Genomic DNA, 16,955 nt, shown 5'->3' with positions numbered 1-16,955 from the left:
GTCCCGTCCCGTCCCGTCCTGTCCCGTGCGTTGCCTTGCCTCCGTCCCGTGCCCTCTTCGTCGGCGGCCATTGTAAAATTCAAAAGCCGCGCCTCCTCCTTCGCCTGTGATAGGCGGAACACTGAATTTCCCAGCAGCCTGTGTTCCGCCTATCACGGACGTCGTATCATCCTCGTCCGTAGTACGAGGATGAGCGGATGCCCGTGATAGGCGGAACACAGGCTGCTGGGAAATTCAGTGTTCCGCCTATCACAGGCGAAGGCGGAGCCGGAGGCGCGGCTTTTGAATCAGAATGGCCGCTGTCTGTCTGCTCGACACGCTGATCGAGCGGGCAGACAGCGATGACTCGAGTATAAGCCGAGGGGGGCACTTTCAGCCTCAAAAAAGAGGCTGAAAATCTCGGCTTATACTCGAGTATATACGGTACTTTCAATACAATCTGCAAGGAAATACTTTCAAGGAATCTGCAACAAAGTTTGTTATAATCCTTGCAATGTACATTGATCACCCAGAGGGGAATGTTTTTTTCTCAACAAAAGTGGAGTTACGCTTGAAGGCCTCATGCACACTGGACGTTAAAATAACGTTATAAAAATGTCAGTAACTTTGCAGTGAGTTTTTCAACTTTTTTCAACATTTTTGCAATATCGTTTTTTAGCCTTTTTACTGTTTTTCCCATGTTAGCGTTTTTTTTTTTAATTTTTTAATTTTTTTTTTTAACAATGGATCAAAAACGTTAAAAACTGGCGAGTGACGTTTTTGAGCGTTTATTGATGTTTATCAGCATTAGGGCGTTTTTACAGCTGAAAAACGTCTCTCCGAACCCACTAGTTTTTTTTGTTTTTTTTACTGCTCAAAAACATTACTGCCCAAAACTGCTGATAACAGCCTGTGTGTGCATGGACACATAAGATAACATATTTAATGACTGTTGAAAAAAACGTCTACTGCCAAAAACAGCTGCTGTAAAAACGTCCAAAAACATCCAGTGTGCATGAGGCCTAAAGGTACACTCCAGTCAAAAAAGCACCCCTGTGCTTATTGTTAGTACCGTATATACTCGAGTATAAGCCGAGATTTTCAGCCTCTTTTTTGAGGCTGAAAGTGCCCCCCTCGGCTTATACTCGAGTCATCGCTGTCTGCCCGCTCGATCAGCGTGTCGAGCAGACAGACAGCGGCCATTCTGATTCAAAAGCCGCGCCTCCGGCTCCCCCTTCGCCTGTGATAGGCGGAACACTGAATTTCCCAGCAGCCTGTGTTCCGCCTATCACGGACTTCGTATCATCCTCGTACTACGGACGAGGATGATACGACGTCTGTGATAGGCGGAACACAGGCTGCTGGGAAATTCAGTGTTCCGCCTATCACAGGCGAAGGCGGCGGCGCAGCTTTTGAATTTTACAATGGCCGCCGACGAACGAAGAGGGCACGGGACGGAGGCAAGGCACAGGACGGCACGGCACGGGACGGGACGGGACGGGACCGGAGGCAAGGCATGGCGGCGAGGCACGGCGGCGAGGCACGGAGGCAAGGAGGCTCGGCACGGGACGGAGGCTCGGGACAAAGGCTCAGGACACAGGTAGGCTGGACACACACACACACACACACACACACACACACACACACACACACACACACACACACACACACACACAGGGATGGATGGATGGATGGAGACACACACACACAGGGATGGATGGACGGACACACAGGGATGGACGGACACACAGGGATGGACGGACACACAGGGATGGACGGACACACACACAGGGATGGACAGGCATGTCTTACCCTCGGCTTATACACGAGTCAATAAGTTTGCCAGTTTTTTTGGGGGTAAATTGGGGGCCTCGGCTTATATTCGGGTCGGCCTATACTCGAGTATATACGGTAATCAATAAGTGTTGTGCATTCAGAGATGGTATTGTGCATACTTTAGTTGTAACAAGTGGATTTTTGAGTTAGTGTTGCCTTTCTATCATCTAAAAGCAGTCTGCCCATTTTGTTCTAACATCAACAAGGCATTTTCGTCCACACAACCTCCGCTCACTGGATATTTTCTCTTTTTCGGAAATACTCAGACCAGCCCTTCTGGTACCAACAACCATGCCACGTTCAGAGTCACTTAAATACCCTTTCTTCCCCATTCTGATGCTCTGTTTGAACATCTTCACCACGTCTAGATGCCTAAATACATTGAGTTGCTACCATGTGATTGGCCAAATTTGTGTTGTCAAGCAATATATATATACAGTGCCTTGAAAAAATATTCACACCCCTTCAAATTTTCCACATTTTGTGTACTCTGATACCCCTAAACTAAATTCTAGTGGAATCAATTGCCTTCCCAATTAGTAAATAGAGTCCACCTGTGTGTAATTTATTCTCAGTATAAATACAGCTGTTCTGTGAAGTCCTGGTTTGTTAGAGCAGTGGCCATCAACCCTGTCCTCAGGGCCCACTAAAAGCCCTTTCACACTGTGCCGCCTAGGGTGTCGGCGGTAAAGCTTTTAGCTTTTAGCGGCAATTTACCGTCATTGTAGCCGCGCTATTCGGCCGCTAGCGGGGGAAGTTTAAACCCCCCGCTAGTGGCCGAAAAGGAGCTAAATCCGCCTGCAAAATGTCGCCACAGCAGCGTTTTGCCGGCGGTATAGCAGCGCTGCCCCATTGATATCAATAGGGAGGAGCGGTGGAGGAGCTGTGAGTTCACGCTCTTTCACCTCTCCAAAGAACCCTGAACACACCACCCCCACCGTGAAACATGGTGGTGGCAGCATCATGTTGTGGGGATGCTTTTATTCAGCAGGGACAAGGAAGATGGTCAGAGTTGATGGAAAGAAGGATGGAGTCAAATACAGGGCAAATTTATAAGAGCCTGCAAAAGACTTGAGACTGGGGCAGAGGTTCACCTTCCAGCAGGACAACGACCCTAAACATACAGCCAGAGCTACAATGGAATGGTTTAGATCAAAGCATATTCATGTGTTAGAATGGCCCAGGCAAAGTCCAGGCCTAAATCCAATTGAGAATCTGTGGCAAAATTGCTGTTCACAGACACTCTCCATCCAATCTGACAGAGCTTGAGCTATTTTTCAAAGAAGAAGAATGGGCAAAAATATTACTCTTTAGATGTGCAAAGCTGGTAGAGACATCCCGAAATTGCAACATATTTATTTGTAAAAAATTTGCAAAACCATTTATCCTTTTCCTTCCACTTCACAATTATGTGCCATTGTGTTGGTCTATCGCATACATTTTTGGTTGTAACATGACAAAATGTCAAAGGGTATGAACACCCTTTCAAGGCACTGTGTGTGTGTGTGTATATGTATGTGTATATATATATATATATATAATAGCAGATTTAAATACTGCTATATTTTTTCCCTAAAAGCAGAGATCAATGTTTTTTTTTTTTGTTTTTTTGCTCTCATGCTTTCCAGGGTAGCGAAGATATCTGGAGTCTTATAGACTGCAGATCTCCCCATAAAGGGGACCTTAATGCCTTATTTCTATCACAAGGGATGTTTACATTTATTGTGGTAGGAATAAAAGTGATCAAAATAAAAAATGAAAGGGACAGTGCATAAATAAAAAAATAAAAAATAATACAAATAAAATAATAAATTAAAAATCAAAATTAACTGCTTCAGCCCCGGAAGATTTTACCCCCTTTCTGACCACGTTTTGTGATACGGCACTGCGTCGCTTTAACTGACAATTGAGCAGTCCTGTGACATTGCACCCAAACAAAATTGACATCCTTTTTTTCCCACAAATATAGCTTTCATTTGGTGGTATTTGATCACCTCTGCGGTTTTTATTTTTTGCGCTATTAACAAAAAAAGAGTGACGATTTACACCACACGTGAGATATTGCCGTGAACGTCAGAGCGAGATCAATAATTCTAGTACTAGACCTCCTCTGTAACTCTAAACATGTAACCTGTAAACCATGTTTAAGTGTCGCCTAAGTACTGTAGTTTGGCGCCATTCCACGAGCATGTGCAATTTTAAAGCTTGACATGTTGGGTATCTATTTACTTAGCGTAATATCAACTTTTATATCTTACAAAAAAATGGGTTATATATATTGTGATTTTTTGCATTAAAATTCATTATAGTGTAGTTTTTCCCCAAAGAATTGCGTTTGAAAAAATTGCTGCGTAAATACCATAACAAAGTGCACCGATTGCCATTTTATTCTCTAAAGTCTCTGCTAAAAAACATATATAAGGTTTGGGGGTTCTAAGTAATTTTCTAGCAAAATACAGATTTTTACATGTAGGAGAGAAATGTCAGAATTGGCCTGGTTAATAAGACCGCTGGTGGCTGTGCCTGCTGTTCCTCCTGGCCACTGGTCTTGTAAAATACCCTGTATATAATGTTTGGGGGAATCTAAGAAAAAATTGCTGCGTAAATACCCTAACAGAGTGCACTGATTGCCATTTTATTCTCTAAAGTCTCTGCTAAAAAACATATATAAGGTTTGAGGGCACTAAGTAATTTTCTAGCAATATACAGATTTTTACATGTAGGAGAGAAATGTCAGAATTGGCCTTGTTAATAAGACCGGTGGTGGCTGTGCCTGCTGTTCCTCCTGGCCACTGGTCTTGTAAAATCCCCTGTATATAATGTTTGGGGGAATTTTCTAGCAAAAAAAAAAGTAGATTTTTACACGCAGAAGCGAAGAGTCAGAATTGGCCCAGATGCCGAGTGGTTAAGCTGAGTGGTTTAAATAAATACTATATTCCTTTTAACCCGGTGATGGTGAAACTTGAACTTGAGAAGTCATGACAGTGTCAAGAATAACGTAAGACAAGTCAGAAATGATTGGGTTGCAGGGGATGGCTGCACATTGTATGCTATCCCGTAAAAACATAATTGCATTTCATTAAAATCAATTATCACAATATACATAATTTGATCATTGCATCTTAAAGGGGCTGCTGTCCAGAAATGTGACAAAATCCAATTTATTTCTCTTGCAATGGAAAATATGCATACCTCCACTGCATGCATGCATGCCAGCATTTGTCGCACTGCAGTTGAGCAGCTTTCAAGAACGATAGTATTTTAAGTGGAAAATGCATTGCTTAGAAGCACCTTTTTTTCAGCTCTGATGACTTGTATTACACGGATATTACTAGCGGGAGATATTTACTTTATAGAGCTATCCAGGAATTTAGGACAACCTTAGCTCTTTTGAATATGTTCCCTCTGTTTCACATAATTGTTATAAAATTTGTAAAAATTTTGTGTTTTCCAGAAGATGGACGGAAACTTAAAGGTGCTATTCAGCGGAGTACAGAGACTGGGCTTGCTGTTGAGATGCCTAGTCGGACGGTACGCCAAGCAAGCCATGAGTCTATAGAAGATAGTATGAACAGCTATGGATCAGAAGGAAAGTAAGTTATTCAGTCACCTATCTTTTTTGTTCTACCAGTTAAGTATTAATTTATGGCATTTCTGCTGTAGAGTATATTTTAAAGTATGAGAACACTTTGTAAAAATACACTATATTGTCAAAAGTTTTGGGACACCTCCCTTTACACGCACATGAACTTTAAGCCCTTGTACACACGGTCGGACATTCCGGCAACCAAATCCGACGGATTTTGGCTAAAACTGTTGCATACACATGGTCGGACAAAGTTGTCAGAAAATCCGATTGTACATAACGTGATTACGTTATTGCGTTAGGACGGGACTACCTTCAGGCTAGTAGCCAATAGCTTTGGTCTAGGAATTTGATCTGAGCATGCGTGGCACTTTGTCCGTCGGAGTAGGCTACACATGATCGGAGTATGTCCGATCGGAGCATTTTGTCAGAAAATTTTACCGGCAAGTTGGAAAAGTTGGTCCGTCGGATATTCCGACGGAAACAGTCCGATGGAGACCACACACAGTCGGAAGAACCGACAAAACGGTCCGATAGGACACATTCCGTCGGAATCTCCGACCATGTGTACAAGAGCTAATAACATCCCAGTCTTAATCCGTAGGGTTCAATATTGAGTTGGCCCACCCTTTGCAGCTATAACAGCTTCAACTCTTCTGGGAAGGCTGTCCGCAAGGCTTAGGAGTGTGTCTATGGGAATGTTTGACCATTCTTCCATAAGCACATTTGTGAGGCCAGGCACTGACATTGGATGGTGTTCTATCGGGTTGAGGTCAGAACTCTGTGCAGGCCAGTCAAGTTACTCCACCCCAAACACGCTCGTCCATGTCTTTATGAACCTTGCTGTGTACATGGTCCAAATCATTTGGTGGAGGGGGGGATTATGGTGTGGGGTTGCTTTTCAGAGGTTGGGCTTGGCCCTTAGTTCCAGTGAAGGGAACTCTTAAAGCATCAGCATACCAAGACATTTTGGACAATTTCATGTTCCCAACTTAGTGGGAACAGTTTGACTGTGCACCAGTGCACAAAGCATGGTCCATAAAGACATGAATGAACGAGTTTTGGGTGGAGGAACTTGACTGGCCTGCACAGAGTCCTGACCTCAACCCGATAGAACACTTTTGGGATGAATTAGAGCAGAGACTGCAAGCCAGGCCATCTTGTCCAACATCAGTGCCTGACATCATAAAAGTGCTTCTGGAAGAATGGTCAAACATTCCCATAGACACACTCCTAAACCTTGTGGAAAGCCTTCCCAGAAGAGTTGAAGCTGTTATAGCTGCAAAGGGTGGGCCAACTCAATATTGAGCCCTACAGACTAAGACTGGGATGCCATTAAAGTTCATATGCATAATGGCAGGTGTCCCAATACTTTTGGCAATATAGTGTACTTGCAGTGCGAAGCATTTGGTAAGTAGATCTTCTTTTGTATGTCTGCTTTACCTAAACAAGCAATTAACCCTTGCAGTGTATGCAAAACTCCACTTGCAAGAGATCATTTTTAAGTTTCGCTGAGCTGAGCTTTAAGTACTTTTAGGTCACACAAACCAACAGCATAAAAGAACTAGCATTCTGTAATAGATTTAATATGGCATAACACAAATTCCCTCTGCTTACTTTGTGTTCTCTCTATTTAAACTGGTTAAAGTGCGTTTGTGTCCAGACTTTGCTAACAAATATGTAAATAATGAATTGTGCAATCAGCAAGAAAGTTTTCAAACAGTCCCTGACTTGTCCCTATATCTGCAGCTACTATGGACAAATTCATTTTTAACTACTTCAATATCGAGCACTTACACCCCCTTCCTGCTCAAGCCAATTTTCAGCTTTCAGCGCTGTCGCTGTTTAAATGACAATTGCGCGGTCATGCTACGCTGTACCCAAACAAATTTTATAACTAACTTATAATTTTGTTCCCACAAATAGAGCTTTCTTTTGGTGGTATTTGGTCACCTCTGGGTTTTTTAAAATGTAAAAAAAAAGTTTCTCTTTTTGTTTCTGTTATAAAATTTTGTAAATAAGTAAGTTTTCTCCTTCACTGATGGGCACTGATGGGCACTGATAAGGCGGAACTAACAGGCACTGATAAGGTGGCACCAATGAGGTGGCACTAATGGGCACTGATAGGCGGCACTAATGGGCACAGCCAGGCGGCACTGATGGGTGACACTGATATGCAGCACTGATGGGCACTCATGGGTGGCACTGGTGGGCACTGATAGGCAACACTGATGGGCACTAAAAGGCTGCACTGATGGGTACTTATAAGTGGTACTGATAGGCGGCACTGATGGGCACTGATATGCGGCACTGATAGATGGAATTGATAGGCATCACTGATGGCACTGTCACTGGCAGGCATTGGGGGTGGGCAGTCATTGGCAGCTGCCTGGGCACTGATTGGCATTCCCCTGGTTGTCTAGGGTGGCATACCTGGTGGTCCAGTGTGGTGGCAATCCCTGGTGGTCCTGGCAGCATCCTGGTGGTCCTGGATGGGCATCCGAGGGGGGCTGCGCTGATAAACAATCAGCACAGACCCCCCCTGTCAGGAGAGCAGCCAATAGGCTCTCCTCTACTCACGCCTGTCAGACACGGGTGAGGAAAAGCCAATCAACGGCTCTTTCTGTTTACATCGTGATCAGCCGTGATTGGACACGGCTGATCATGTGGTAAAGAGTCTCTCTTAGAGGCTCTTTACTGACATTGGTGTAGTGGTGTGTCATACTGACACACCACACCACCGATCGCCACATTGCGTGCCCCCACGGGTGCACGAGAGTGGTCGTTCTGGAGGTTTGTCATATGACATCCACCCAAAACAAGAGCCGCATCACCCCGACGTGATTTGACGGTGGGCGGGCGGCAAGGGGTTAAAGATCTCAACAGAAATTCTGTTACGGCTTCTGCATGCATTGCATTAGAAGCTAAGCAGAGGATGAATTTATCCACAATGTCCACAGATAGAGAAGTCAGTGAGGGCTTATTTAAAGTTATTTTACTTCTTAACCCCTTTGTGCGGGCGGAACACATATATGCAGCCTATCAGTAGGTGGGCCTTAATGTTGAGAGGCTGCATATGTGTGTACCAGAATGTAAACAGGACTGGGCCAAGAGTGCACGCCCTGCACGCTCCCGGCAGAGTTACCAGGGGCTAATGGAAAGTTTCCGATCTCTACTTGCGATCGGGAGCTTTCCAATCATGTGACCGCTGTGACAGCTAATCACAGTGGTCACATGATCAGAAACCCTGCCCCTCCTCCTGGCATTTTAAAACCTCTTAAAAGACCAAGATGCGCTGATTTTTAAGTGGTTAATAAGAATGTGTAAATCTATTTTCCATAATATTTGCACTGGTACACTTTAAAGAAATATGGGGGCTGCCTTTATGGACCTCATTATGGATTTGTATTCATTTATTATACCAACCCTCTGGTTTCAGTACTTCACTGACCTTGAACAAGTATATAGATCAAGTAAATCAGTGTAAGGCCAGAAGTCAATATTTGCGTATGTGTTCAGGGTTGGCAACACAAAATAGTGAAGATATGGGTGAACACACAGGTGTCAAACTGGTGGCCCTCCAGCTGTTGCTACAAGTCCCATGAGGCATTTAACTTCTTAACAGCTGGAGAGCTGCCAGTGTGACACCCCTGGATTACCATGAAAACTGTCTTTCTTAGAAAAGATTTAAGTGTAACTAAACCCACAACAGTAAAATCATTCTGTATAAGGGGATAAAGCATGCTTGATAGACTCACTGTGGAACCTAAGGGGCTGCTCATTGTGTAAAAAGGCTGTTCGATCTTGTCTTCTCTGAACCTCCCCTTCTTCCACAGTCCCCAACCCATCTCCTGATAGAACAGAGCCTTGGGGGCACTCTGCACATGCTCAGTTTGGTGTGTATTGCTAGAGTTTTTGTTTTTTCTTGGGAGGGTGCATGGGATCGGCACAGGGCCAATCAGCACTGTTCAGACAGAGGGTCATGGGACAGTCAGAGTAGAATGAAAACTCCTCCAACAAGTTTTAACCAGACACTCGCACATGTCACAAGAATGCTATATACTGCTAATGAGAAAAGGTAATTAGCCGTTTATATTTACTAAAAAGTTCAGGCTGAAGTTGCACGTTTAATCTTCTTCTAAACAAAAAGAACTGGGTTCAGGAAGTGGGATCCTTGCCCTGGAATCACTTATGTCTTCTGTTTATTTAAACATCATTCAGTAAAAAAATTGTGTTTTTCACAAAAAAAGACATATCTGTTCATTAGATTAATGCCCGGTCTGCAGAATGTAGCATGAAATAGACTTGGAGCAGAAGTAAGTCGTAGCATTGTTCATTTCATATGCTCAGTGAACCGATCTTGGAACATCTTTGGGTGTTATAAAGCATAAAACTAAGATTTTCTGTTAAAAGAAGACTATGAAGCAGAGTTGTCCATTCATCCATAAGCAGCAGCTTTTTTTATGGTTCGTGTACTGCATGGCATATGTATTCTGCCTTATCTTACTAATCAGTAGTTTGTCCTTTTATCTGTTAACATATTTATAGTGATTTTTCAGTATATACAGTTGTGCTCATAAGTTTACATACCCTGGCAGAATTTATGATTTCTTGGCCATTTTTCAGAGAATATGAATGATAACACAAAACCTTTTCTTTCACTCATGGTTAGTGTTTGGCTGAAGCCATTTATTATCAATCAACTGTGTTTACTCTTTTTAAATCATAATGGTAACAAAAACTACCCAAATGACCCTGATCAAAAGTTTACATTCCTCAGTTCGTAATACCGTGTATTGCCCCCTTTAACACCAATGACAGCTTGAAGTCTTTTGTGGTATTTGTGGATGAGGCTCTTTATCTTCTCAGATGGTAAAGCTGCTCATTCCTCTTGGCAAAAAGCCTCCAGTTCCTGTAAACTCTTGGGCTGTCTTACATGAACTGCACGTTTGAGATCTCCCCAGAGTGGCTCAATGATATTGAGGTCAGGAGACTGAGATGACCACTCCAGAACCTTCATTTTATTCTGCTGTAGCCAATGACAGGTCGACTTGGCCTTGTGTTTTGGATCATTGTCATGTTGGAATGTCCAAGTACGTCCCATGTGCAGCTTCCTGGCTGATAAATGCAAATGTTCCTCCTGTATTTTTTGATAAGATACTGTATTCATCTAACAGTTTTGACCAAATTTCCTGTGCCTTTATAGCTCACACATCCCCAAAACATCACCGATCCACCGCCGTACCTTTAATCATAGGCCTTGTTGACTCCTCTCCCAATGTAGGGTTTATGGTTGTGGCTCAATTTTGGGCTCATCACTCCAAATTACTTTGTGCCAGAAGGTTTAAGGCTTGTCTCTGTGCTGTTAGGCATATTGTAAGCAGGATACTTTGTGCATTTGCATAGTAATGGCTTTCTTCTGGCGACTCGGCCGTGCAGCCCATCTTTCTTCAAGTGCCTCCTTATTGTGCATCTTGAAACAGCCACACTTTTTCAGAGAATCCTGTATTTCACCTGAAGTTATTTGTGTTTTTTTCTTTGCATCCCGAAAATTTTTCCTGGCAGTTGTGGCTGAAATTTTAGTTGGTCTACCTGACCGTGGTTTGATTTCAACAGAACCCCTCATTTTTCACTTCTGGATTAGAGTTTGAACACTACTGAAATTGACATTCTCAATTCCTTGGATATCTTTTTATATCCTTTTCCTGTTTTATACAGTTCAAATACCTTTTCCTGCAGATCCTTTGACAATTCTTTTGCTTTCCCCATGACTCAGAATCCAGAAACCTCAGTGCAGCACTGGATGAAAGATGCAAGGGTCTGCCAGGAGTCCAGAAACTCATTGACCTTTTCATACACACACACTAATTACAAGCAAACAGATCACAGGTGAGGATGGTTACATTTAATAGCTGTTTAAACCCATCTGTGTCAACTTGTGTGCATGTTATCAGGCCAAAATCACCAGGGTATGTAAACTTTTAATCAGGATCATTTGGGTAGTTTCTGTTGCCATTATGATTTAAAAAGAGTAAACAGTTGATTGATAATAAATGGCTTCAGCCAAACACTGACCATGAGTGAAAGAAAAGTTTTTTGTTATCATTCATATTCTCTGAAAAATGGCCAAGAAATCATAAATTCTGCCAGGGTATGTAAACTTATGAGCACAACTGTATATGAACATATGATCAGGTTAATGTAAATGATTTGCTATAGAATTCAACGATAACATAAAAGTACTGTTGCATATGAATTATACAGGTATCAAAAGACTGTGGTAAGTATGGGTTATAATAGTAGCAAAGCAGAGACTGCATTCTTCTGATAACCGAGTACACCAGGTCTACGTTTAGCCAATTAAACTGCTTCTTTTGGACCCAATAAGACACAGTAGAGCAACAGTAGTTGTGATGGATCATGCGGCGTCTAAAAAGTAGCCTGGAGGCGGGCACAGGGGCAAGAAAAGGGAAGCTGAAGGACGCTGCATGATCCGTCACAACTACTGTTGCTCGAATGTGACTTATCGGGTCCTGAAGAAGCCATTTGATTGGCAAAACATAGACCTGGCATACTCGGTTATCGGAAGCATATAGTCTCTACTTCACTACTATGCTAATTCATAATTACTGCAGTCTTACCATCCCTGTATCATTTATTTGCAACAGTAATTATTGGATGGTGTTAAGGCTGCTAAGCCCTTGTTTTATTCATTGATTTTTTTAATTGGTTAAATAAGATGTTACTTTTATATAGATGTTGTTGTTGTCTCCCATGTTGAAGCCTTTAAAGTCCTGTAGTTAAGTAGGACCGGATGCTAGCTGACCCTTCACCTTTTTTCATGCAATTTCCCTCGGATGTGGCTTTTTTACCAAAATGTGCTTTTCTAGGAAAAAAATGGAGAAGCTTTCCATGTGCTCATGCATTTAATTAAGATCCCTAGTGCCCAGCCTGTGGCCCCATAGCAGCTTTTTTGTTTCCATAATTCAACATTATGTTCTTTCATCTTTTGATTTAAACATTAGTATTACAAAACAAATGGTAGTGATAACCACTGCATTTTACCTTAAGGCTGTACCTCACACAGAGGACCAAAACTTTCCTTCTGCACATCAGTTCCACAAAGGAGGCACACTAGGGTAAGCACCGCCAATGGTGCCATACTCCCCTGGGATTGGGGAACACTGATTGGCGTCTTTTCATTTTTATCAGACTCCCTATAGATATAAAAAGGATAACTTCCCATTCAGACACTCACTGAACTTCATCAAACCTTCCCTAACCCATGTAGGCATGCTCCCTCTTGAGGACTAGGGCCCCTTCATCATAACCCCCCCCAGTTGAGATGGGGTTCTGCAAGGGGCAGGACTTTACAGAATTTGGAAGTACCCTTTAAAATAAAGGGGTACTTGCATATATGCACCCCCACAAGTCCTTTATTAACCCCCCACAAAAAAACATGTCTCAAGATGAAAATCCATCATAGATCACATTATCCTGTGATGTAGATCCAAGTCAATCACAGTGAATGTTGCCCGCCTGTGGGTTAGGTCCAGCATCGTGCGGCTGGCAATGAACACACAGATTCCAAGTTTGGCAGTACTGTAGAAATGTTCAGCAAATACAACATTCGCAGGAGCCACTTACAACTTAAACAGTGGTGGACCAATGCGTTGCAGAATGGAGGATGTGGACAGCGTCTGCAATGAGGAGCAGAATGTGGCCTGTCAGGTCCACACCCAAATGGAAAGGTTTCAGATGAAGGTAGTCTCTGCACTGTCCCTAATACTATGGAATCTTTCCCTGTCTCTACTGTAAGTACTGTTCCTGACAGACGGGGATCCTTTCCCAACGTTAACCTCTCCCATAAAGCGTGACATGGGTCTGACCCAAGTTGGCCTCCAGAGTCACATGGGGGGTCAGCATCCAATCGGATAGTTGCCTCCCTGTGACGAGGATATCATAGAGGAACCAAGTTCCTCTCAACTTCCTCCCCAACCTGCATTGTCGCTGCGGTAGAGCGACACCTACAGTGGAGAAGACAGATTGCACCTGCCTACACACTGACCTGCTGAGAAAAAAAAAATGCAGACACATTCCGATCTTAACAGACTTATCTCCACTAATTCACTCAATTCACAAACACAGTTTGTAACTCACATGCCATAGAGGGCTATATATATATATATATATATATATATATATATATATATATATATATATATATACACAGGCCACCGATCCCTAGAAGGCACACCGATTAAAAGAATTTAGGAGATCAGGTAAAATAAGTTATTGTACATTACAAATTACACTTTTCTCCCCTTCTTCTCGAATCTTTACTTGATGTAAACTCGCAATTGACCTTTTACTATTTGGCCACAACCAGAAACATTTCCCGAATCTCCGTTATTTGCTTTTTTGGATGTAATTTTCAGGGTTCTACCTCTTGATTTCTTATGATGATAACTTTAATGTTACAATATTATAATGTCTGACATTTTTCTGATAGGTTATTGTCCTTTCAGTGTGTTGCTAGATGAGACCCATTAATGCCATCGAGCAGGTCCTTCTCACAAAACATTTATTTTTCAAAATAAAGATAAGTATTTTTTTCTGACCTGTCAGACATCCAGTAAAGCAATAATTTTAACAACCACAATTTACTGTTGATGGCCTAATGCCATCAGTTTGCCTGTCAAAGCTAAAGGCAAGTGATTTTGAAGCAGTGCAAACAAAGGTGATATTGAAAAGAAACTGCGGTGAACAAAAGAAATGTGATAATCTGTATTTCCTTTTATTTCTCCTGCTTAAAGAGAATCTATGACTTTGTCCATTCAAGCTCTCTTAAATGTTCAATATCCCACTGATACCCACCTTCCCCTTTTTCCCCACATCTCTGTTCATTTATCATACTCACTGATTAACTGTCATTGTGGTCTAGGCAGAGTTATCTAACTGCTTCCCTCCCAAGTGGGACAATGTGGGCCTGGTGGTTGACCTTTAGGCCCAAACACTACATCTCGTTAGGAAAGTCACGTGATCTGTCACACCCAGTTTTTTTAGGGCTTTGATGGTGGAATGCCTCAAAGATGAGCATCAGTAGTTGTGAGTTAACGAAAGAACCTATTACTTTTTTTCCAATGTTTATTTTCCAATTTTTTCCCAATGTTTATGGAACTGTAGCACTACCCCCGTAGGGGTTGGAGATGGCAGGGTTTCCCACTGCTGCACAGCCAGGCAACAAATAACTTCCACACTTTCTCCAGAGACAAGGAACGGTCTTTGAGCTTTGTTTTTATGTTTTATTATAGGTGATAACTTGGATGGGGAATAGGGATTATGGAATGCCTGATGTCTGACTGCAACAAAACCAGGGACAGCTTCCTCTTTATGTACAACTCCAAATGATTCTTCTTCTTTACTCTGTACAACTACAATTGATTCTTCTTTTTACTCTGTACAACTCCAATTGATTCTTTTTCTAGACTGTACAGCTCTGATTGATTCCCGTCTTGGCAGCTAACAGTCTTTGTTAGAAAAGCAAAAGCCCCTTAAAGGCTAGAAACTGTCAGACCCTTTAGGAAATAGCACACAATTGTGTTGTGAACTGCATCCTGGAGTACCTCCAACTCCCTTGTAGACACTGATCCCATTTCTACCAACTGCGAGAAATGCTAGTCCACCTGGCTGCTTCTCCACCAGCCTGACTGCTCCGGAGATCTCCCAGGGCAAGGTTAGGGAAGATTTATGCACACCGCTATCTTCCATAGAGACCTGCTACATGTGGCAACCTCAACCCTTGTAAGTTCCTGCACTGGGCTGTAGTACTCACACTGTCCTCCTTGCTCCCGCTGCCTCTCAAGGAAGACTCCTTCCAAGCTTTTCCTGTTGTCAGGATCCTCCCAAGCCAGCACCTGAGCTCCAAACTGAAGCAGAGCACCCCCCCCCCCCCACAGACTAGGGGGTTTGCCTCAAGGGCCACTGACAGTCCCCTCAGCACTCCATCTCCCCCAACAGCCCTGCCAGCATGACTCATCCATATTTAAGGGTTGGTTTAGCCCCATGCCAGGCCCACCTCCTGCGATTGGCCCCTAACATCCCTCCTGGCCTCCACACTCCAGCTTCCAGAAAGTTCTCCAAATTTCCAGAACCAGGGGGAGGCACCAGAGAGCTGTCTGTATAAGTCACCCAGCCCTGAACTCTAGTAAACCCTGACCCAATTAAGATTGTTTATGCATGATTCAGAATACATTTTTCTGCACTCATACAAGTAGCACACTAGACCATATCTATGCTTGTGTTTTTTATTCTTCTTCCAGTTATTGCCACATTTCCTCACACGTAACAGCACGATGGCCAAAGCTAGGTGGGTGTCTTCCAGAAAACAAAAGGCAAAAAAAAATATCTTTCATTCATAGTGTAGTCCTTCTCCCACATGGGAAGCATAGGATGACTCCCAAAACAGTGAGACGGGTGAACATTTAACATCTCAGGGTGGATCCTTGGTTTATTGTAGGGTAAAAACAAACAGTTGACCCCTGTACAAGGATGACACACAAATTTATGAAGCATTACAATTTTTTTTTTTTCATCTGTGGTGTGCCGCTGCCGGGCCAAAAATGGCACCCACTTCTACCTTCCCTTCTCCCCAGTCTCCTCCTCCCATACCTTTGTCCCTCTTTCATGCTCCCCTAAATACTCCCTTCCTTCCACATTTTACCCCCCCCTTTTTTTATATGCCTCGGGAATATATTGACTTCCTCTGGCTTTCTAGCATGTCTACTGCTCTAGCATCGGGGCTTTCTTTGTATTATATTGTGACTGTAATAATGATAATAGCTCCTGGAATCATTTTATGACTGTCTCTCTTCTTTTGTCTTCTTCTTTTGAGGCGCTTTATGCTTATGTTTTTCTTCTGTTGTTTTCTTGTGTTTTGTATTTTATTATATAGACATATGTCCTGTTGCGGACCCTCCAACGATGGTAGGACTTGTAAGGTCGGTGACGGCCCAGTGACTGTCTTGATGGTTCCAGCATCTGTAATGGCCCCTTGGAGGTGTCTTTTTGTGTTGTTTTGTTACTATATTCTCCTCTGTTTTTTCACTCCATAAACCCATAGACAGAGGGTTAGGTGCATAGGATGCCCTAAAATAGTAGTGGGACTGTTAATAACCCTTTAAGCGTAAAGCCATCTAATAGTACTTTAATATCAGCCAAGTAAGTGGCAATAACTCTGAGAGATAGAGACGTCAGTGTCTGTATCAGCCTTTTAATAGTAACTAGCTTCTTCAAGAGGAGTCAGTTTAGATTGCAGTGACCCTATATTTGAGAGCAATAACTGTACCTTATAGGTATTTACACGCACATGAACTTTAATGGCATCACAGTCTTAGTGAGTATGGTTCAATATTGAGTTGGTCCACCCTTTGCAGCTATAACAGCTTCAACTCTTCTGGGATGCACACGGGATTCCTTTTTGCGGTAGGGAGCTCTGATTTTCCAGCAGCATCTGCCAAACCTTCAGAGCGCATGCACCACGGACGTCAGTGTC

The 16,955-nt window shown here is 42.9% G+C and overlaps 1 protein-coding gene across 2 annotated transcripts in view; it reads left to right on the top strand.

Annotated features, from left to right (window-relative positions):
- Positions 1-16,955, top strand: part of RIMS4 (regulating synaptic membrane exocytosis 4) — a 322,400-nt gene that overhangs the window by 181,960 nt on the left and 123,485 nt on the right. Inside the window, exons 2-3 of one of the 2 annotated variants that reach the window (XM_077459796.1) lie at positions 5,270-5,408; positions 16,356-16,460. In XM_077459796.1, the coding sequence (XP_077315922.1) occupies positions 5,270-5,408; positions 16,356-16,460 (244 nt within the window). The remainder of the gene's footprint in view (positions 1-5,269; positions 5,409-16,355; positions 16,461-16,955) is intronic. The other variant, XM_077459797.1, reaches the window with a different exon arrangement.

Source organism: Lithobates pipiens, unplaced genomic scaffold (genome assembly GCF_037356315.1).
Source record: "Lithobates pipiens isolate NorthernLeopardFrog02 unplaced genomic scaffold, aLitPip1_a1.2 Scaffold_28, whole genome shotgun sequence".
In the NCBI taxonomy this organism is placed as follows: Eukaryota; Metazoa; Chordata; class Amphibia; order Anura; family Ranidae; genus Lithobates; species Lithobates pipiens.
The sequence above is the reverse complement of the archived record's forward strand: the minus strand, read 5'-3'. Positions and strand labels throughout refer to the sequence as shown.